The sequence below is a fragment of the Thunnus maccoyii genome, chromosome 4 (genome assembly GCF_910596095.1).
Source record: "Thunnus maccoyii chromosome 4, fThuMac1.1, whole genome shotgun sequence".
Lineage (NCBI taxonomy): Eukaryota > Metazoa > Chordata > Actinopteri > Scombriformes > Scombridae > Thunnus > Thunnus maccoyii.
Window position 1 is genome coordinate 10,544,308 of NC_056536.1, and position 24,145 is coordinate 10,568,452.

At 40.3% G+C, this 24,145-nt stretch overlaps 1 protein-coding gene across 1 annotated transcript in view; it reads right to left on the reverse strand.

The window, feature by feature from the left end:
• bsna (bassoon presynaptic cytomatrix protein a) overlaps positions 1 to 24,145 on the reverse strand; it is a 131,748-nt gene that overhangs the window by 78,533 nt on the left and 29,070 nt on the right. Inside the window, exon 2 of the mRNA XM_042408356.1 lies at positions 16,851 to 18,161. Within this exon, the coding sequence (XP_042264290.1) occupies positions 16,851 to 18,161 (1,311 nt within the window). The remainder of the gene's footprint in view (positions 1 to 16,850; positions 18,162 to 24,145) is intronic.

The following is a 24,145-nucleotide window of genomic DNA, read 5'->3' on the forward strand; positions in this document are numbered from 1 at the left end:
GATGTCATATCTGCATGTTGGCATTCACTAAAAAATCCACAAAAGTCCATGACACCTTTTCAAGGATTTAATGACCTTGTGATTAATTATAAATATCTTTTATACACAGCGTATATAAAAAATGACAACATTGCCACAAATATTTGATACAACATGAGTTGTGAAATGCAGTAGCATGTCACGCTGGGCTAACAAATTGTTGATGGAGTCATTTTTTTCTTCCCTGTTTTTCCCTGTTGACATATTTGTAAAACAGGTACCTGCATGCTGGCTGTGCTGCAAACTCTGAGGATTAGAAGCTCCATGTCACTATCGCTCCAGTAAGCTGTAATGACTCAAGAAGATCAAGCCTCTACTCGGCATATTGCTCAAAGAGAATCCTTCATTATGGCTCTGCAGTGGACTCTGTTCCAGTAATATTATTCTTTTTTTCACTCCATCTCATCTGTGCCCTCAGGCGTTGTCATGATAAAACAGTGCTCATCTTGTTTTCCATCACTGGCAATTGGTAAAGCTGTTATACAGAGGTTCAGAATCTGAACACCACTCTGGTTCTCCATTTACACCTCTTCTTCTGTGATTTTGATGTGTGCTGAGCCTTATTTTGGCTCACCAACTGCTTAAGACTCTCAACCTGAGACCTGAGGAGATCAGCTTTTCCTCCATTTTGCTTGTCGGGGAGTTATTTTTCCATGTCAGCAGTGATGTTATGCAGGTGTGTAACCTTGGGAGAGGATGTGTCTTCTTCTACTCTGCCACTATGGCTCCAGATCCACGTTTACAATGATTAACTTTTACATTTAAGTTATGCAGCTGTACAGTATATGCAAATTTATTTGCCTCACGATTAAGTAACTCATAAAGACAAAAAAAAAAAAATGCTAACTCAATGTACAGATTTTATATTTGTACAAAAATGAAATGGAAAACGATGGTTGTCTAGACAGGAAAAATACATAAAATCATTTGAAACATGACCTGACTTGAAAATGAAATGCGAATATACATAATTTGTAGTAAATGCGAGAAAACATGCATAAATAACCTGTGTAACCCCGGTGACACTCTAAACAGCCAAAAGTGTGTATGTACAACACTTCTGTCATACATTTGTGTCCTTTTGGTCTGAGGTTGTTTCTTATGGTTTAGGCTGGGCTTTTCAGTGGCAGAGACATTAAAACAAGCATCAGTTTTGGTCACTTTAATGTTCTCTTCTCAGGAAAATTAGCTGTTACATCTCAGCACATTTACATGGTCCCATTTGATTACAGCCAGTATTATTTTCAGGAGCAGATACCGTGAATCTTTCCTTTTCTCTGTTCTAATTAAACATTCTGGCTCGACACTTATAGGCTTAAGTCAATCAAATCCTGCATTTTGGATCTACATAAAGCTCGGTTTCAGTTGTGTGATTTTCAAATCTCTAACCTGGGGAGAGATATCCCCCCCTAATCATCATTCACAGCTCTACACCTACAGGCATTAAGAGAAAAAAAGAGTCCTCCGTTTTGGCTCAGAGCAGCTTCAACTTTGTGTTTTTCACTCTGTTCGCCCTAGTGAGGGAATTCCCATTTACTCTTCAGCAGTATCGTTCCTACACTTTTGGGTTTTGACTTGTGCAGAATCACACATTGTGGTTTTGCGGGACTCTCTTTTTGTGTGTGTGAGGGATGCTGTTAATCAGCTGTGTAGCCCAGGGGAGGGAACAGCTCTCCTCACTGACCCATTTAAAGCCAACATGGTGGAGAGAGTAGTGAAAGTAGGACAGGAAAAATACAAAACGTAAAGGTACTGCACACAAAAACTCACAGGCTAACACACAGGCAACACACACCTAGCTCCTCAACTCCCTCGAGATCTACCGTTTTCAGGGTGTGCTGGCAGCAAAAAGCAGCTCGGGAATTTACTGTCAAGTGGCTCCGATTTGATACACCAAATTCAAAACGACACAACATGTTTGTCGATCAACAAGTCATTAATTAAAAAAAACACACAATCTGTTAATTTGTATTGTTTGTGTTAGGCTAATATGTAAAATGATTGAACTAATTTTCCTCCCCATGTTTGTGTGTACAGAAAGCAAAAATTCAAAGTTGAATTAATGTAATAATCACCTGACACCTAATTTGATTTAATAGTCTGCTTTTTCAAACAGGATTATGACCAGTAATCAGTTGTATTTGTTCAGTAAGACCACATAACTTATCATAAAAAAAACATTGATGCTTCAATTACTTGTAAACTCTATTGTTCAGCTGCACTGGCTGGTCGACACACACACTTATCTCCATAGAGACACAAAGACTTCCTCAAAACTTTCCCTGTCTGACTCAGATTCATCTGTTTGTTAAAAAAAACAGACATAATTTGGACTGTCTACCATAAGCATCAAATATTGTTCTATTCATTACATTCATGATGAATAGTCCAACCTTGACGTAGGCAAATATATATGTGGTTTATTATGCAACATACTTGACATTCATTCTATTTCTTTTAATGCAACAATAAATAACTTGAAGGAAGTAGTCCAACCTGATCATATGAACGATGTATTGTGATCTAATTTACTTCACAGTCACACAATAACATTTAATAGAGCACAACATCTAACTGGATCTGTGCTGGTACCTCCTCCATCTTTTCCCTTTCCTGTTCAGAGTCGTGTTCACCTGTTTGTTTAGATTGTAAAGTATTTAACAAGTGTTTTGTATTGCTAGGCTGGCTATCAAATATTATATGACTCATAGGCTATAATGCAAAAAAGAATTGATTAGTAGTCCAGAAGAAAATGATCAAATTTACATGTCGAAGTTGATGACCATTTTTTTAAAAGACTTTAGAACAATTCAAACTTCTCTAAATATTTGTGCTCTGAGTCTGACAAGTTAAACCTTGGAAATGGTCCAACCTGCATCGAGACTCGCATTGAAATCCAAAGGTTAACAAAAACATTTTGTTCTTTCGTTAGTTCATTTAGCTTTAGCTCACAGCACATAGCATGTGAGCATGACAAAGCACCTGCTCCCTGCTCACTCTTCTTTGATGTTTCTGCCTCTTCGCCACTGTCCTCATCATCACCTGCAGACTGCTTAAATAAATCAGTATTCTTAGCAAACTTTGCGGCGTCAGCCAGCAAAGCCTTTTTCTTTTTTTGGCCCACCTTCTCTGCACCGCCGGCCATGGTTTTCTCTTTCTACCCATCTTTCGACGATGAGTGCTAGATGCTTTTAACGAGTGCTAGATACTTTCAGTTTCAGTTGTGATCTCCTACCTGCTATTACAGATTGCACCAGCTGTGTCGCTGCAGCTAAGATGACCTATTGAATAGGCTGTATAATGCCGGGGTTGGGAAAAAAGACCGGCCCTCTCAAGACTGGCCCACAGGGAAAATTCCCAAAAGCCTGACTGTTTTTGTACCAAAGATGAAATATTGCTTTGTGTCTCTCTCTCGTTTCCCTCACACATTATGTCAAAAGTGTCTTCACATAAGTGCATTACTGCCCTCGAGAGATCATAAATTGTTCTGTCCCTGTGTGTGATGTTAAGGCTCTCCGAGGGAGGTGCCACTTGAGGGCCATTCTGCCTCTCTTACAGCCTCCACTTCAAAATAACACCACTACCACTGACTGCAGGGGAGACAGTAACACACCTAACCATGAAAAAGTTCAGTCTCTCACACACACACACTCTTATAGGGATCGTTATCTTTTTTTCTTCACATACAATACGGTAGGCACATGCAGACAGTCTTTCACTATCATAAAGAGTTTTTTAAGGTAAGGATAAAAAGCTGCTGGGTGCAATACCTACTGGTGATGATAGATTATTATCACAACTTAGCCTACTATTCATCTAAATCTATTCGTAGAGGATGTTCTCATCTGTACTTGTAAAATATTTAGCAGGATACTTTTTGGAACAGTACGTTTCCTTCCAAACATCTCCAGCTGCTCCTCTGTGCTTTTAAAGAGGGAACAAGCTCACACGCCCTTCTTATCATCCTCTTCTCCTGCCGTAGTTGTTTTTCTCATTGCGCATCTGTATATCTAAACTGATAGAAGTATGTAGATGTAACTCTGACAAAGTTAAGTCAGTCTCAGATCTTGCTGCAACTCTCAATACTTTTAAATGAAGGCTGAGACACATGTCTTTGCTGCTGCCTCTAATATTGTTTAGCGATGCTTTTAGTTTGGTGCTATAGATCTTATTTTCATCTCTAATCCCATTTTATTGACTTTACTTCTACACACTGTTGTTGTTATATTTAAATCTAGTAAAACTTAACTGTGTAGACGTTAATACAAAGAGGTTGAGCCTAGTTTCTTGTCTGTAACGTTTAGCTCATTGATTTCTGTCACAATGTTCGATCTGTGTATTTAGCAGTGTTATTTGATCCAATTTGAGGGAAATAAGTCTGATGAAAAGAGGGAACTGTCATCGTATGAGATAAAACAAGTTTGCAATATATAGCAAAATACAGACGGGGGACAAATTAAAGGAAAAAAGTGTCTTGACACAACGATTATCTGTGCATCTTCGCCAAATATTTGTTTCTAAAAGCGTGATGGTGTAGTGACTATTTGCAGAGATAGTTAGTGAACTACTGCTGCTGGCGAGAAAACTGCTAACATGCTAGCCAGCTGGGAACAAGCTAGCACTAGTCCGTCACAATAGCTCTCTGAGCTTCTTTCTGTTTTCTCTGTACTGGGCCATTTACTCTCCCTTGCCATTTTGGTTTCATGGTTGCCTCATTTCATTCAATAAATAATTATTTCTGTAAATGACGCAGGGATAAATGCTCTCCAAGCTAGCAAGTGTGCTAACTGTTAGTTAGCAAGCTTGTTTACTAACCAAAAGGTTAGTTAGCTGAATTTGTTTTGTAGTGATTACATTTTTTTTCTCTGGTAAGAGTGTAAACCTTTCCAGTGAGAAGTGACAAGTACTACAGTGTGTCCTTCACTTTCCTCTCGGTGTCCTTGGTCTCTCAATTTAGGAATCCTCTCTCCACTGTCTGTCTGCCTCTGATCAATGACTCTGGTGTTTACGGGGGACAGAACTGAAGAGATGTGGTGTGTGTGTGTTTGTGTGTGTGTGCGGGTTTTATAGCAAGTTTTCAATTCCAGCAGGACGTTTTATGCTCATACAAACAGTTAGAGAGAATAGCACCGGAGAGACAAAGAAAGGTGACTCTGTGAGAAAACAAGTGAGAGGAGCTGTAACTCATCCGCACGACATGAGCTGCAAGGAAGTAATGAGGAAGAAAAACAGGAGAATACAGAGCAGAAAAAAGGTCGGAGAGATGAGAGGACGAGACAGGTGAGGGAGGAGAGACAGATGGAGGGGTGGAGGCAGACTGAAGAGGGAGGATGGACAGATGGACGAGGGCAGAAGTAGAAAGGGAAGGATAAGGGAATGGGACGAGGAGGGGATGAGGAGGCAGAGGAGAAGGCAGCATATAGGCTACCTAGGGAGGAAGAGGTCACAAAAACAGTGGAGTGGACAAATTTAGTAGAAGGAAAAACTGTGGAGCGATAATGGTGAGGAAAAGAATGAAAGAGATGAGAGGCAGAGGAATGAATTAAGAGGAGGAAGAGAAGGATGAGAGAGAGGAGTGGATGGAGGTGAGGATAGGGCGGGGGGAGGAATGATCGGAGGAGGTGACAGAGAGAGAAGCAACACGAGGTGAGGCGAGGTGGGAAAAATCACAGCACAACTCCATTATAAATTAAGACTGGATTGTGTGTGTGTGTGTGTGAGAGAGAGAGGGTATTAATGAGGGTACATAAATGAAGCAACCTCAGAAGACCCCAGACAACATCAGACTGGGAGCACTTGATTTACGTCACAATGGAGGTTGAGGAATATAATAATTTAAGCCTTTTTTGCACATACGATATTTTCAGAAAATTTAAATAACAATAACCACCGTTACTTAGGTTTTTTTGACTCCGTCTTCGGTCTCATCACACCGACACAAACATCCTAAAATGACGCTTGTTCCTCCTGCCTCGTGAGATAAACCAAGCGCTTCGCCTCGGTATACGTCATCTGCAGGTATTTAAAGAACCGACTGTGAGAAGTCAAGTTTGCACGCGATGCTGAGTACAGACGTCACTGTATAGAAAAAAAAGAGACAGCACTGAGTACCTTTAGAGTTTGAAGTCCACATGTGAGACCAACGGTAGGTCAAGCGTATACAGTAGAAAGGACGTATGGTTTAAGAGATGTGACTCAGCATTCGGTGACACAGTCAATGTAACATATTTAATGGACTTGACAGATTCAGGTCAGAGATACTTAGGGGTTTAAAACTTTTTTTTTTTTTTGCCTATTTTAAATCATTAAACTAACATTAAAAAAATAGACATAAATGTTCAAGATACATTCAAATATTAAAGGCGTCCCTAATTTGAGCATCATGTTGAATCAGTTTAATCTCCCTCATGGAGCCCAATACATTAATACATTACTGTACTGTCAAGGATGTGTTTGTAAACTATTGGAAGTATTTTTGGTCACATTTTATAGTTTTAGAAACTTCAACTTACAGTAAATGAGACTTAGAAGTTCAAAAACTAATCAAAGCTCTACCCAAAAGGAATTATGGCATCAGTCTTAATTTCACAGCTATAAAATATCCATTAAAAAAATCCAAAGTATTCCTGATATATTATGAGATATCATGATCCACAGCAGTAGAAGTGAGAAGGCATAAAATCAAACAATCAAACTGTAGGTCTTTTTTGCTTCAAAAAAGTGAAAGTCTTATCTATTTGCCCTTTAACATTCCCAAATTAAATTTCAGGAATGTAAGACGATGCTCTCACCCAGACTAGGTGACATATGGGTGATTGATACGGCATTTTTAATTGCTGCATCATCACATCGAATGGAAATCATCAAGGTATATTATGTACATTTTTTTTAAATTCAGTGTGACATATTAGGAATATTTGTAAATGCTAAAAATAAAGATTCATAATAAAGTTAAAAAGATTTGAACCAAGATAAACCATAAGATGTGTTTTAATGACAGGTCTACTAGTGGTTGAAGAGGTGATGATGGCGGTAGACAGTAATGTTGTGTTACTGAAGTGTCACCAAACTACATTAGATTTATGTGTATTTTTTGACTGTTTGTGAAAACGAGCTCAAGTGAAATCTCCTCTTAATGAATGCCAAACAATTTGCAGTGATTTGAGGCATGATTTTCCATCATGAATACATTAAACTTCCACATTCACAAGTTCAGTGCCCTTCAGAAACCAACACATCCACCTCAGTGAGGGGAGTTTACAATTTAAAGATCTCAGACGAGCAGATGGGTTTTTTTTTTCATGACTGCATCATGATTTTGATGAAGAATTTGATGAGCAACTGGCTGAGAAATATGAAAAAAGAAAAAAGCCAACAATACATGCAGAAAAAGCTACTTGTCTTGCAGGTTTCTAAAAGCATATTGTATGAATTCTTTAAAAAAGTGAGTGGAGTTTGGTGTGCTGAATAAGTCAAGAGCTGGGAGAGAGAAAGTAGCAATGGAAGGAGTAAGAAAAACAGTAAATGGAAGAGAAGCTGAACAAGATTTAACTTCCTGCAAAAATGTGAGAACAAAAGAGGACAAACGAAGACGATTAGAGAAATGAGTGGAGAAGGAAAAAAAAACAAAATAAAAAAGGAGAAATGTAACACAGAGAGGAGAAAGAGAAAAGGAGGAAGAGGTGTAAAAAGTAGGAGAGGCTATATTTACACTCAAAGAGGGACAGTGATCAGAAAGTTGCCAGTTTGAATCCCACCTGGGAAAATCTGGGTGGGAGAGAGAGGATGAAAAAAAAAAAAAAGGAGGCAGAGGACAAGATGAAAGGAACAGATGGAGAGGAGGCGGGTGGACAGAGGCAGGGAGAGGAGGACGAGGAGGGGAAGGAGGACAGGATGGAGAGCTGTTGTATTATTAATTGTAGTGAGATGTCCTGAAGTGCAGGAGCGAACCGTCCGTCCATTAGGAGCTCTGTCATTCCTGCCGCCGCTCTCATCCTCTATTTTTATTCTGATTTCTTTCTATATAAAGAAGCATGACTCATTCCATCCCTACTTCCTTCCCTTGAATCCTCTCTCCTTGTTTCTGGTACCTCTCAAACTCCTTTTTAGTACATGACAGTAGCTTTTAGCTGATATGGGTTCTTGAAGGCCGATACTGATACCAATGACACTGATATTCTTGGAGTATTGACATTTTTCAATTCAAAATCTTTAAACTCGACCATGCGGTGCGGGAAAAACGCAGTTGTTTGCCATTTTAAACATTACAGTATAATCAGTCTCACTTGAAAGACTCATCAATATTCATGAGGGAGACAGTGATTTCCCATTGATCGGTGATTTGATCATTTTTCGCATATTCACACTTTGTTTGATTTGAAGAGTAACACTCATCTTCACATCTTTGGGGAAAAAGATTGCAAACCGGATTTAACACACGTCTTTTTTCACAGTCAGAGAAAAGCAGGGAGCAAAAAATATGGAGAGATGACGAATAGAGGGAAGCAGAGGAGAGGAGGAAAAGATTAACTTCATCTAGACAGAACTCTTTTTATATCATGTACTGTTTCACCCAACAATACATAATATAGAAAATATAAAACAGAAGCAAATTACGACCCAACAGTAAGGGGGTGGGAGGGTTGGTTGCACTGTGTGACATCTGCTCCTTTCTGTCGGTACTATTTTCAGACGCTGACCACCACTTCAGCTGAACAGACTGAAGAAATTGTTCTGACACACACATGCACACAGTGTATATACGCCCACTCACGTACACAAATACACACATGCCAACCAGATTACATACATTACGTTCACACATACTCATTACTATGCTCGCTATAAGCGGTGAGTCACCTAATAGTTATAACACATCTCTACATGCACACACACATGTCTTTGTAAATGCGTATAAATATACATACCCTGAACTTGTTATACTCTGATACAATTTGTTTGGATGTAAATATAAATTATTTACATATAAAGGGGAACCCCTGTGCAGAAAATGTGTGGTCCACTGTAAGGCATTTATTTGTTCAGTGTTGACTTAATGTGACACTGTTTTCAGAATATTATGCAACTTCTTGCTTTTGTTAAAATTTTCTCCTGGCTCTTCCCCTGCTCCATTAGCTTGTGCCTCGCTGGGTGTGTGCTCTCTGCTCATCAATTTACAGATTGTTATTCTTACATTTATTTTCCCCCGGAGGACGAGAAAGCAGACAGCGGGGGGAGACAATGAGTGACGGTAACAGAGAGAAGCTAGACGAGGGACAAAGGTAAAGGGACAGAAGAAGAAGAAGAAGAATGCAACGGTGTTACATAAAATAAACAACAACTAACTCGACTCCATTAGCCCTGTTGACCCACATAGTGCTGACAGTAACCGCCAAAATGAACAATCAACTCTGTGGGAACTCCTCACACATGCACACACACACACATAATTGAAGACACACACAGAGAAACTCATTGAATTACCCATGTTAACCTTTTGGCATTTGCCTGAGGCAGCGCTGTGCGCCTGACTGTGAGAGTGTGAATGAGAAGACATTACAATGAGATGGCAACTATAGGAGCAACCAATGAGCCTCATGTAGAAAAATATGATCTTATGTACAGTATGCTGATTTATGGAGTGTTTTCCAACATGTCTGGAGGTGATCTTTAAGATTCCAGTCCTGGTTTATTTGGGTGACACCTGTGGTATCTGGTGGAAATGTTAAGTGTGCTTTAATAATCCAAGTCCCAGAGAACAGAGGAGAGCACCACTGTGTCAGAAATGCAACAGAATAACAGCAAATAAGCAGCTACTGTACGAGTTTTTCACAAAACAGAACCACATTTCCTGCAGCAGCCTTGTTTTTCACTAGTTGTACACGGTTAATGTTAACCAGCAGTAGGAAATCTTTTGGAATTAGCAGTAACCTAGTAGTAGCTGTGGGATCGCTGTCATTTAAAGGGAAATTCCAATATTTTTCAACCATAATTATGTCCATTCTGACTGGGTCATGCTAGCTTTGCACCCACTACCACTGCCGTAGAGGAGCTATTGTCGCTAACTACTGTAATTACGGATCCACATCCAGGGCAACTTGCCAGCCGACCATTTCATCATTGCACTGGTTCACTTTATGATGAGTGTTAATGAGGAGGGCCTGAGCACACAATTAACTTTGGTCTCGTTTGGGGAGGAGAAGCAGTTTCATGTACCATACTCATAACAATACACACACACATACATACACACATACCTTGTATACACACCTGTACAGAATAAATGTCAGTATTCCAATCATTTCCCTGCGCACACAAACACACCGCACGTGCACAAACACACATCAGCAGATTAAATGTCACAATCCCTAATCATTTCACTTCAGATGTGAAGTTGCACACAAATGAAAACTTACACACACACACACACACACACACACACACACACACACACACACACACACACACATTCAGACACATATCAAGGTGGAATGGGTGCAGTAATCCTAATAATTGTTCCGACAGCAGTGATGACAGCTGTGAAAGCCTGAATGACAAACTGGACAGAGAAATGGCCTCATTCACTCATTCACTAGCACCTGCTTATACAGTGTGTGTGTGTGTGTGTGTGTGTGTGTGTGTGTGTGTGTGTGTGTGTATGTGTGTGTGCAGTATATGTATGTGTGTGTCATGGTGTGTCGTCATTCAGACCTTAAAGAGGAGGTTGTTCTTTTTTATCACCAGACACTGAGCTTCACTATTTAATGTTTTCATGTTAAATTCAGAGCTCAGACTGTGTCATAAACTATACATGTGCACATTTTTGAAATATACACAACACACGCCTCCGTTCCTGAAACACTCCCTGTCCCTTTCAAGCTCAGTTAGATTTTTTTTTTAAAACAAATATCATTGCTTCATTTTTCTAATCTCTATGGTTATATATGAGGAATAAAGGAAAGACACGAAGGAGGGAAATGACTGAGAGAAAAGAGAATTAGAGATGTCGTGACCATCTCAAAAACCTTGACAAATAACAGGAGGTGACACAATAATGTTAAAGCAAAAAAAACCCCATTCATTTATTTGAAATGACTAAGAAATTCTATGAGGTGTGGCAGTCAGTACGTCAGTAGTGTTGGCGAGTATGCGTGAGCAATAAAATAGTGAGTGGAGTGTTGTTTGGTAAAAGGAAAAGCAAAGACAAAGATGAGGAGTGTGGAGAGTAGAAAGCTGACTTTCCCCTTTCTCTCTATAAATATGTCAAATAAATATGTCACAGTATTAGAAAAGGGAAGGAAATATGGGCTGGGCGGCAGTGATTAAGTAGAGTAGGAGACAGGACAGCGGGAGCAGAATAAACCCAGTGACTTTTTACTTTTCTCTTTCAGGAGACACTGCCACTCCTTACATATTTCATCTCTTATGCTATTTATATAAAAAAACCTTTGCTGAATTATTGATAAATCAAGTAGGCACTACCCCTCGTGTTTCTCTATCACACAGTGTTCTTGTCTTTCTCGAACACCACCACTCATTTGCACTGCCTTAGCAAAGCCACAAGGTTATATTCAGTCTTGACAGCTGAGGGGACTTATCGTTTCAAACAGTTCAGTGAGCTTTGCTATAAATTCCTCAGGTAATGTGCCTTTTTGGGGACCACTCTGGTTTTTTATTTTCTTCTCTTGGTCATCTCAGTGTTGATATGAGACTGAGGGTTTGTCACCAACTCATGGTGATTCGAACTTGTGCCCGACTGTCAATTGGACTACGTTATACGTACGGTATGACTAAGGGAAATTCATATTGCCTCTTAATTGCCTTCACTGTTTTTTAATGTTTTTTTAGATATTGGGAGCATTGCAGTTTGCAGTTTATTTTAATAACGTTGAGTGGGCCTTACGTTTTTATAAAATGAAATAGGAGATTCAGCCCCCCTCCCCACCTTAATACCCACCTCTGACTAAGCACTACATAAGACCTACTAAGTGAATTATTATTTCCTGATGAAAAGTAGAACTTATTGGGCCCAAATATTCAGTTATTGAGCTAATGCAGGACTTAATTAAAGGGGACGTATCATGCACATTTACAGGTCTATATTTACATTTTGGGGCTCGACTGGAATATCTTGGCATGATTTACAGTTCAAAAAACTTCTTATTGATCTTATACTGGCTCTTTATACAGCCCCTCAGTTCAGCCTCTGTCTGAAACAAGCAGTTTTAGCTCCTGTCTCTTTAAGGTCCCCTCTCAATGAGCCCACTCTGTTCTGACTGGCCAGCACCCGGACGACTTCTCAGGAGGCTACATCAAAAAACAGCTACAGAGTGAATTCACTTCTTTTTCTCATTCCTTACTCTAAATGGAAACTTCTGAAATACATCCATACATGTTTGAGCCTGAATCCAATATGAAACATGGGAGTGGACAACATGAACAACACATGGAACAATCTTTAGCAACAAAGGCTAAAGAACAGACAGCCTGGCTTTTGACTTTCAGGGAGCATTTTACATTCGACCACCTCATGTTTTGGAACGTTGACTATGTTTAACAAATATATGACATCATAAGTATAAAAATAACAGAAAATCACAAAAAGCACGATATGTCCCCCTTAACGTTTGATATTTACTTGCTTAAGTTGCAGCTCTGTAAGACTACACTTTGACATGTTAACATACTGATGTTAAGCAGCTGTAATTTTTTGTCCACCATCTTAGTTTAGCATGTTAGCATAACATTTCCAAATTAACACTAAACACAGTACAGTTGAGGTTGACGGGAATGACATTAGTTTTGCAGGCATCTGGTCATAAACCAAAGTACTGGACACATTGAAAACTTGACCTAATAATGGCAATAGGTGAAAGGTCAGGGGATCACCAAAGTCAGTAGAATTGATCTTCTAGGGACCTTTATTATCTGCTGCACATTTAATGGCATCCATCTGGTTGCTGAGATATTTCAGTCTGGACCAAAGTGGTGGACAGACGGATGGAGGGACAGACAGACCCAAACTGCTATCTCTAATGCCATGCCACCAAAATATATATTTTTAGGACTTTGGAAATTTTAAAATCAATCTCAGTCTTTTAAAAATCAAGGCCTTTAGAATTCAGATGGACATATGTATCGTAAATGTCCTCTATCAGTCAAACCTCTATCAGCTAAACCTCTGTTGGTCACAAACTGTGCCTCTATGATCTCATCGCTCCTTCGTCATCATCTTCCCCTCCCCGCTTTACTCACTTGATTTTTTTCCCTTCTTTTTCCCTACTGTCCTACTTGCAATAGTCTTTTGTGTGTGTAAGTGTGTTACTGCCTTTCTTCCCTCTGGATTGGAGGCTTCACGTGATACAGATCTACATGTCTGGTTTCCTCTCAGCCTCTATTTAGTCCATCTGTTTCCATCGCTCCTTCACTCTTCATTTCACTTAAACTGTCTTTTTATTTGTCTCTGAATGGTTCTTAATTCATTTTAATTTCATTCTAAGTTCCTCTTTTATCATTTTCTGAGACCTTTTCTCTATTAATTTTCCTCCCTTTTTTGTTTTCTTCTCCTCTCTTTGCATCTCTCATACCTTTCTTTCTCTATATGTTAATCATTCTACTTCATCATCTTTATGTTCAGTCCTGAACAGCACCATAAGCACGTGCAGTTTTGCCTCTTACATATTTTTTTTCACATGACTAGCACTCCAAGGCTAGTAGTAATTAACAAATGCACTGTGTCATCATTATCTTTTTTTCTAATTTACTGAACACCTCTCCTCCTTCCGCATATCTTTTCTTTCTGTTTCACTCACTTCTTCTGGAGAGCTGCAGGATTTAACCCACAATGCACGCGCACACACGCTGTACATAGTACGTCTTCTTTTGATCTGCATGTGTCTGTGACAGCTTTAATGGGTTTGATTTCTCACGGTCTAAATAACATTTTGACCCATTCTCTCTGTTAGCTCTATGAGCGTGTGTTTATGTATTTACCACCGTCCAGTACACAGTAGTAGTAGTTGTTATATTTAACCCTGTACATTATCTCTAGGTCTATCCTGAGGCAGTGACACCACATTACAGTATAGTACTATGAACAACTGTACTCCCCAAACACCCTGAAGGCATCATGCTGCTTCAAAGTAAGCCTCAATCTGCCTGACTGACACGCATCCTTGCTTCTTTCTGTCTTTTCTTCCTCACACGCTAAGTTTCCTTCTTTTTCCTTTGTTTCCTTATTTCCTTAATGACTCCTATCCTCCTTTCCTTCCTTGCCTCTTTATATATTTCTTTCCTTGCATCCTGACTTCCTTCTGTGCTTCAGTACTTCCCTACTGCACTACTCACTGCTTCTTCCTCACATACTTCCTTCCTTCCTTTCCTATATACTTCTTACTTCCTGCACCTACTTATCTTCCTTTCTCTCTGTTTCTATTGCTCTCTTCCTTCTCTTCACCTCTCAGCTTCGTGTCTGGATCGATAAAGGGGAGGTGAGAGTGCAGTCGGCCCTTTACGCTCGTTTCATTGTACCATGAGTGCAATCACTTTGTAGGAAAGAAAGAAAGCATAACTGAAAAGGATGTCTGTGTTTTGTGATTCTGCTTCTTTCAAAAAACCTTAATTCTCTCTCATTCTTCACCTTTGCTTTGTCTCCATTCTTTATCTTTATTTCTCTGTCTTTCTTCCTTCTGTCTGTTCACCTTTTCTCAACTTTCCACTCTCTCTATGCTCTCTTCCCCTCATCTATCTTCATTTCCTGCTCATTGTGTTTCCAGCTCTAAATATTTGTCTCTTCTATTCATACTTCATCTTTCCTTTCCCATCATCTTATGAACCAAGTATCCTTCAAAAAACTGAAGTTTATTTGGTGTTTCTTGAAGTTTGTACTTTTTACTGTTTTTATTTTAAAATATATCTGTAGTGGAAGGATATTACTTTTGATCAGCATATCAATAATATTTACATTTGTCAAAATACATTTCAGCTGCAATGACTAAAATATCTAATTCTCAAGCCAAAAACTTTTTTTGAGGGGTGGAAAACTAGCTGAATATTGTTTCCCAATTAAATGGATGTTGGTTGTTAGCTTGTTTTCTGGGAAACAGCTTGTTAGTGTGTAGCATCATATCTAACAAAGCAGATGGTAGAAGAAATAGACAAATTGTTATCCACTACAGCCCTTGCCATCAGTAAAGTAAACCTTCTTTATTTGATCAAAAAAATATTTAAAAAAAAAATGACCAGCACGGATACTTACATCTTGGTAACTTATTAACTGTAATCTCTGCTGTCTAGAACATTATTGTTATTGACATGTCTGAACTCGACATTCAAAGATGTTACACCTTTTTTTTTTTTTTTTGACTACTACTGTCGAGTAGTGTGTCTGTTATCTTTAATGAGGTTTTCTTACTTCTGGAATAGAGCAGAGCCGAAGTTCACAAGACATTTAATTAAGAATCATAAAACCAAGCAGCAACTTCCGGGGCTGAAAAATGAAGCCAATGCGGTAGTGCCAAAAGCTGCAGTTCCTTGAATGGCCACCGAGTCAATCCCCATAGATGCCCATGTTAAAATGCCCAACTTTACAGCAGAAATAAACATGTTTACAGCCTAGTGCAAAAAATGGTTTTGGTCTCTATAACTAATTTACCCTTTCATGACAACTGTATGGGGGGGTGAATTTTATTAAGCCGTAAAGTTATGCATAATGAAGGACATGGCTGCTTTGAGCGACAGGTCCGTCAGTCGCTAGGTGGCTTGTTTCAGCCATTCGGCCTGCCTCTTTGCCCATTTTTGATTGGCTGGGAGTCAGGCAGCGTCACGCACTGCCAAGATGGTGACGGCCGGAGTGGCTCACTTTGAGCTTCAGAACCACTCTTCAGAAACCAACATGTGACATCACGGTAACTACGTCCATATTTTTATACAGTCTATGAATAAAACATTCAAACTGAAAGTCAAATTTGTATTTTAACAGATCATTTGACAAATGAATGTCAAATGGTGCTTTAACATGTTGGGAGTAAGACTGTCATTTCTCACTGAGCAATAAGATAATTAGTAAGAAATAATGAAGATAATTAGGGTTAAAATTTAAAGGAAACGAATATAATAAAGGGTTAATATTATCAAGAAAGCATGGCACTTAATACATAATCAGTTAAAAAATTAACATAATTAATCATTGCATTTAGGAATAATTTCTATTAGAATTAAATTATCAATGGTAAAAAAAAAATCCAACAACACTAAGCCAAGCTTGTTTAGATAGATGTAGATGTGTATGCATGTATATAAAATTACAAACAGTAGACACTAAAATCAAGAAAGGGGCAAGATTAAAGTGAGGGATAGAAAGGAGAGCAGTAAGGTAGCTAGATGGAAATAAAGACCAAAGACAAAAAGACAACCTTGGGCTGTCACGGGAAGATATTTGTAAAAGATCAAAAAAAAAAAAAAAAGAAATGAAATATATGCTTATAAACACTAATCATGAAAAAAAGAGTAAGAAAATAGAAAAGAGAGTCAATTCCTCAGAGGAAAGAGAAAGATTGGAGGTTCAAGTCTAACAGCATCCACACAGTGAAGAGGAAGAGGAGGTCCAACAGTGGAATGAAAAGCATTTTCTATTTGTGCTGAATGGTATCGATTGTCTGGAAGGTGTGTGTGTGTGTGTGTGTGTGAGTGTGTGTGTGTGTGTGTGTGTGTGTGAGTTCAGTTCTTCTTCTCAAATATAAGTGAATGACAATAGGGTGAGAGTCATATGTGTGAACACTGTATTGTATGTGCACATATAACAATCCTCTTACCTCCACCAGATGTGGCGTAGGGTTGAAACCACACAGGTTACACACTTGGCTGTGACACTGCGTACAGGAGTTGTAGTTGGGCGGGTCGGAGCTGCCGATGTTCAGCTCTGTTTTACAAAGAGGACAGTTCACTTTGGGCTTCACAGGCTCTGGAGCGGGTGCAGGAGCCGCCACCGGCTCCTGCTTCTGCGGCGCTTTCTGCAGATGTGCAGGTGCTTGCTGATGTTGGTGTCCTTGCGGTTGCTGTGGCCCTTTTTGATGATGTACAGGCGACTGCTGTTGCGACATGCCTTGTTGATGGGGCATGGTCTGTTTATGGGTTGGCGCATGTGGACCACCTGATTGGGGACCTACCATTTGGCTCGATGCGTAGGGGCCTCCCATTTGGCTCGGTGCATGAGGGCCACCCATTTGAGTTGGAGCATGAGGGCCCCCCATCCCGAATGGTTTGGTGCCCGGGGCCCCTTGTTGTTGCTGCCTGTTGTCAGGTGTTGCATTGCTAAACACCACCTTGCCTCGTGCAGGGCTGGGCTGGGTGGAGGCGGTGGGTAGAGGGTCGACATTGATTAGGGTACTAGCCTGATTGAGCAGCGATGCGCCGAAGCCAAACAGCTTGGTCAGGCCGTCCTGCGCAGGAGGCGGAGCCTGACTCTGAGGCCTGTGGGCTGGGGAGGAGCCGGCGCTTCTGGTCTGGTCATGGTGCCGTGCCATGGACTGGTGCATCGGAGAACCGCGACCCAAATCGGGTTGGGAGGGCGCTTTGGTCAAGCCAGGGAGTGGCACAGCGCCAGGGTGGGGAATCCGTGGACCTCCAGGCTGACTGGGGCCTCCTGCAGGACCTCCGACAGCTCCTGGAGCTCCTGGACCTCTCTGGGAGTATGGGTCGGACCTCATTCCCTGCTGAGAGGGCCCTGTCTGAGTCTGGGGGCCGCCAGGGGCTGGGTGTCTCTGTAAACCGGGGGAGGTATGAGGCTGAGTCTGGGGCCCTGGCTGGGACAGAGGGTAAGACTGGGGCTGAGACTGGGGATACTGCTGGGACTGGGAGTAAGGTTGAGTCTGGCCGTAGGGCTGAGACGGAGGATGCTGCTGCTGCTGCTGCTGCCGCTGGGTAGGCTGATTCTGTGCCAATGGTTTGGGCTGTGCTGCTGCTGTCGGCTGCGTTGGCTGTGGTGCAGGCTGCTGAGGCTGGACGATGGGTTTGGCTTGGTGGGATGGAGAGTGAATCTGCTGTTGGCTTTTAGAGCGAGGCGTGGTCATATCAATGCCAAGAGCCCGCTGCATCTGACAATTCAGGCACAGCCATTCCTGGACCTGCAAACAGAAAACGGAGTGGTTTGATGTTATTTTAACTTATTAAAAATAATTAAACATAAAAAAATAATTTTATTTTGTCTGTCTGACAGTGTCACATATATATTCTGTATCAGCTTGTTCAAACAAGACTGAAAGACTTTGTATCTTTGAAAACTTTGGATCGTCCACTGGAATTTAAAATTAATTCTGTGAGTTCAATGCTGGGAAGTAAAAAATTTTTGTACTGACTGTGAAGAGGTTATGACATTGTTAGTTTGCTGTAGTGACATAAGATAAGTACCAGCAACACAAAACTGTACTTAAACCAGGTAAAAGAAAGATATGAAGCAACAGGAAAAGAATACGGAAGAGAATAAATGGGTTTGTGCCTAAGATAGAGGGCAGTATAGATATGAAACATCACAATGATTCATTCATTTTCCCTTTCAGAGCTGATTGCTATTGATTTCCTTAAATATCATTGCTGACTCAGACAGGACGCACGAGTGTCTCTTATCATCTAAACCACATGGACACTATTCATTCATCCAACTTCAAAGTAGCAGATGAGAGAGAGAGAGAGAGTGCATCTGGATGGCTACACATAGAATACGGTCCATCTTTGCTCCGGTGGAAAACAGAAGTGCAGAGAGAACAGTTGTAATCAACCAGAAATAGAAGGAGAGAGATAAATCAACCACAAATTGACTGCAATGCTGAATGATTGCTGAGCCGAACCCACAACATGAGTGAAAGCATTACAGTGCATCTCTCGCAGACACACACAGAAATCCACACGGGTATACAGATTCGCACACAAACACACGCACACAGACATTTCAACATATGCAAGACACATAGAGACATAATAAGAGACACACACACACACACACAGTCAAATGAAATGAATACGAAATAACTCTGCATCTAAAAATAAAATAAAAAGCATCACCCCTCCTCATCTTCTTCTCCTGTCTTCCTCCCTTCTCTTCTTCCTCCAGATGAGAGCTGATACACCCTTGTGTCCGGACCTTGCTTGGCTCTCTAATATCTCCCCACTGCAAAAAAAAAAAAGCCACACAGCTCCTCTCCGAACTGTGTCAACCTGCTCTTTTCTTGTCTGTCCTACTGTAGCTCTGCATCCTCCATCGCAACCCAGCGACCATATATATTGCTATTTTAGCTCCTCTGCAACCAGGGCAAAGCTAGTAAATCTCTGCACGTTTCTCCCATCCCCTTTCCTTCCCACAATGCAGTGCGCAAACATACAGTACACCCCTCCCACTATCCGCTGAACCCCCTCTATTTTTCTCATATTGCGAGGTGCTACGGGACAAGGTGGCTCCTCACATCTGAAGGGAAGATGGAGAGGAAATGATGGAGCACAGGGAGAGGAAAGGGGAAAAAATGCCTGCATCAGTCACGTACCCTAACTAAGCAGTTCCTCCCTCTGTGCTGTCCCAGCCTGCTTTGCTGTCTGGCATTTTCTAGCTTGACAGCATTACTGATCCCATGTTCTGTTAACTCAGCGGCTACAGCCACTGCTACAGCCCGACATCCTCCTTTCCTCCTTTCACAAATTCTCTTTGTAGCTGTCTCTCCTCTCCTCTCTGCTTCTTTTCTTCCTGTTTTATCCCTCTATTTCCCATTTTTCTTGTTTTCCGTCTTTGCCCCCATTTTTTCTGTTCTCTCTCTGATCGGGTTGAAAATGTAGGTCTCGTTCCTTTAATAGCTGAAGCGAAAGGAGATTTGAAAGTATAATTTTGCCACGCAGGGTCCTCCCACGTTGTGCTGCCATAATTACATCTGATGAAGATGGCAAGAGGGAGATGAGGGTAGATAGAGAGGAAGAGAAAGGGGGGAGCTGATTTTAATGAGTCCCTGTCTATCCCTCTGCTACATAACCAACATCACAAGAGACTCTTGAAGGAATGAGGGATAGAGCGAGGGATGGAGAGATGAAGGGATGGGAAAGAGTGAGGAGGAGATGGAGAGCGAGCGAACAGTGGAGGGAAAGGAGTCAGCAGTTTTTTTAATCCAGGCAGCTCTTCAGCTCTCATAATGTCAAACTTAATCAACAGCACAGCAGCACAGAATATCCACTTCTGCTTCAAAACCGGCGAATCTCTTACGCTTAAGTAGTGTTTCGAACAGACGAGGAAGAATCGCATTGCTAAGGGGTTTTTTTTTGGGGGGGGGGGGGGGGGGGTTAAAGGGTTATTTCCTCAAATTATGAAAACAAAAAATTGTCACTTAACCCGTGTGGTATCTGACCACACAAATAACTTCTAGTCTCTGCCTCCAGTCTATTCATTTGCGTTGCTCACAGAATCAACATACTAAATTTAAAAAAAGTTAACAGCAATTTGTCTTTCCAGTCCCCATTATTCTGGATAGTCCATGAACAGTTTTCATGGGGGTTATTGCTTTGGTGAAAAAAATAGTTCCAATGAAAACTGTTCACATTGAAATCCGTTGTATTAGAGTGGCAGCAGAAATCTCAGAGACTGATATCTAAAAACCTGGACAAATAAAACCAAAACTATCTGCATGATTCCACTTGTGCAAGTGATAAAACTCTTTTTTTCCCCTTTTCTTGGGTGAAATGATCCTTTAACATAGCTACAAGCTTCACAGTGCAGATCTACTGACCTGTGTGCTTCATGTTCCTGATTTTTGCATATTATTTACATCACACTATTTTTTCTAACCGAACTAAATGTACAGTTTGCAGTGATGAAGCATTAGCTATACTAACTCACAGATGTGAACTGTAGTGCCAATTATGTATTTTTGCTCACAAAATCTGATGGTAGTATCTATCTCTGTTTCTTTATCTATCACACAGAAGGTTGTTGGTGTGGGCATGGCACATGTTTGTTAGCCCTTTTACTGTAGGTGCTTACTGGCGCATTTAAGCTAATTAAAAAAAAGGCACACACCTCAGATTTAGAGTGTTGCATAACAACAAAATTAGCAGTCTGAGTTTGACTTTGAATTTTCTTACTCTTTGTATGAGGCCAATAGTCCCGTATAAAAGCAGCTCAGCTCATTTTACATTCATAACATGATTTGTGCTGTTTCGGTATACCGCAGTCTGAGCTAAATCAATTGAGTATAAACAGCATACTGTTTAGTGTGCAGCATGTACAGTAGTATAATCTAGCAAAATAACTTCTAAACGGAGTGCAGCAGGATGCTTGGTCATTGCAATAACATAATACAATCAGATGATAAATAGGTACACTTACGCAGAGCTACAGCACAAAGCCAAACCTTGATAGAGTTTTTATTCAGTTATTTCTCACTTAACCTTTAACCACGGAGTCCAACCGAGATGAAAAATACCTTTTTCTAGAGAAAGTTGGCCAGGAAGCAGCATGTAGTGACTGAAAATGTAACAACTGCCGGTTAATGCAACAACTAACCCAGGAGGAGAGTGCTACAAGTGAGTGGGTGGAGCTGAAAGACATCTCAGCTGCAAAGGTTAAGAAAACTTTAAAACTTAAAAGCTCTTAAACCCAAAATACAAAACAGAGTCGATATTTAGCTTGGTGGTAGAATATTGCCTCTGTTTGATCTTTGCTACCATAAACTAGCTCATGTTTCTTTATAAATTAATAAGTAATATATATAAATGTCTTGTTTGTAATGTTTTTCACAACAGACATTTTGACATGTCATAGTAAGAACAGCACAGGTGTTACTAATAACATTAACAATGGCTCTGTTCTGTTCAGGTAAGACGTGACAATGTGACAGTGAGGCAACATGTACAATACCAGGACCCTGAAACTGAAGCAGCAGACAACATTGTTTATCAGCAATCATCATCTTCTGACCCTGTAAAACAGCCCAAAGGCCCTTTGCAGGGTCCCCACCCCTATGTTTATGTAAAACCACAGCTCTGACAGAGACTGATGACTGATAAGTCCGTCACAGGACAGCTTTGACAGGTGTCTTATGTACCTCAAAGTATTAGAGTGCAAGTGTCACCATAAGTGATAGCCCAGTTATGCCCATCTGTGTATCACATACACAGATAGTCACATATCCCCATCAGCTTGCATGTGGCGTGTCGGCCAGCTCAGGCAATTTTCGGGCCTGTGGGAGTTACTGCAAGAGCAAATGGCTGCAAATGTCTTTTCTGAAAGGAAGAAAATGAATCCTGACAATCTTCAACCACGCTGACTGTGCAGGGAGAAATGTAAAAGAGAGGGAAACCAGTACAGTATTTTCAAGAAACAGAAAAAAATAGTAGTTCTTTCCTTTAACTCATCTTTTAAATTAAATCTAAATTTCAGCCCATTTCTTCCTGTTTTTGTATAATTGGATTTTAAAGCTTTGTATCTTCATCACAGAGCCGACATTGACCATGAAAATCTGAGTTGTAAAAGTTTTCAAAATTTACTTTTGTTTCATTTACATTTACATTCTCAAACTTGATGTCCACACACTCTGACACTCACAAAATGAGGTAAATTCTATTTGGTGTTGCAAATGCAGACGTAACAAATCTTCATACTGAATGACAATATAAGTTTGTCAGTGCCTTCCAAAATGATTGATATTACCAGTATGAGTATGACTCACATTTTCTAATCAGCCACCTCCATGGTTTAGGTCTGATTGATTTAGGGCAACTAAAACTACTTGTTTATGGTTAGGGGAAGATTGTGGTCATGTGAAAAAGAAACTAATGTTGACTGTTGGTTCGAGACAAGATTGAGACACTCTGTAACAACATAAAACATTATTTATGTGTTTAGGAAAGAGAACCATCATCATGTAAAGAAACTGCTTCCCTTTACAAAGTGTCACACAAAGCTGCAAATGCAAATTATTTGAATCAATTAAAAAAGTCACAAATTCATTATTTCGGACTAGAAATTTAGCTTCTTATTTCAACACAGGAAGTAGAACGGCATTGACGGGAGAGTCAGGTTACCTACTTGTAAAAAGTAGGCTGCTGAGTTCACTTACAAGCACACACACAGCCAAACACGAATACCCAAAACACCCGAAAAAACCCTCATCACACAGGCTGCTAGTGCTGCTTTTCAACTGCCCCCCCACACACAGACATACATACACACACCCACACACTGCAGACTATGACTGCGGCTTCTCGTCTTCAGTTTATAAACTCAGCTCTCCTCTCAAACCTGCAGGGCTCTGATTTCCTTGATCATTTTTCCTTTTTTTTTTTTTTTGGTCTTTGCTGCTGTTACTCTTATTTCTCTGCAGACAGCTCTCCATTCATTTGTCCACACACACACACACATACACAGAGGTCTGAGCTCCTCTTGTGCCGATCATTAACCTGGAGGTCAGGTCTATTTATTCAGGCTGAACTCTGTCAGTATTGTGTATCTAACACACATACACACACACACACACACACACACACACACACACACACACACACAAAGAACAGCCTTCAATTGGATTCATTCCACCAGGTCTACAGGTGTTAAATGCTTGAACAGATTTAGTTATAGGAAAATGCATTTAATGATAATCAAATTTATGCAGATATTGCAGTTAGTAAGAAATATTTGCATTATAATCAGTAATGGAAGTCCTGACATGGAGAAAAACGAATCAAAAATGTAATTTGCAAGTTTCATGATGTGAAAAAATACTCTCACTACAATTCCCAGCAGAAATGCCATCTAGCAGGATGGAGTTTGTTTAGGAGCTTTTTAGTACTGATGCAAATCAACCAAGTTTTTTTTTTTGTGTTTTTTCTGTATACAATTAAGTACCCTAATCAATGTCGACCCTCTACAAACAGAAAGATAAAGTGAAATCATAAGCAAAGAAACTGTAAGCATTAAACACAACACTTAATCTTTCCCAGTGTGTTAAAAAGTGACGCCACGGGGTCCTGACCGAGCTTCAATATGTGACGAATTGGGAGTGAGACGGGCTGAGGAAGAAGAGCAACCAGACAAAGAGAGCAAATTTAAAAGATTTAATAAACTTCCTATTGCTGGAAT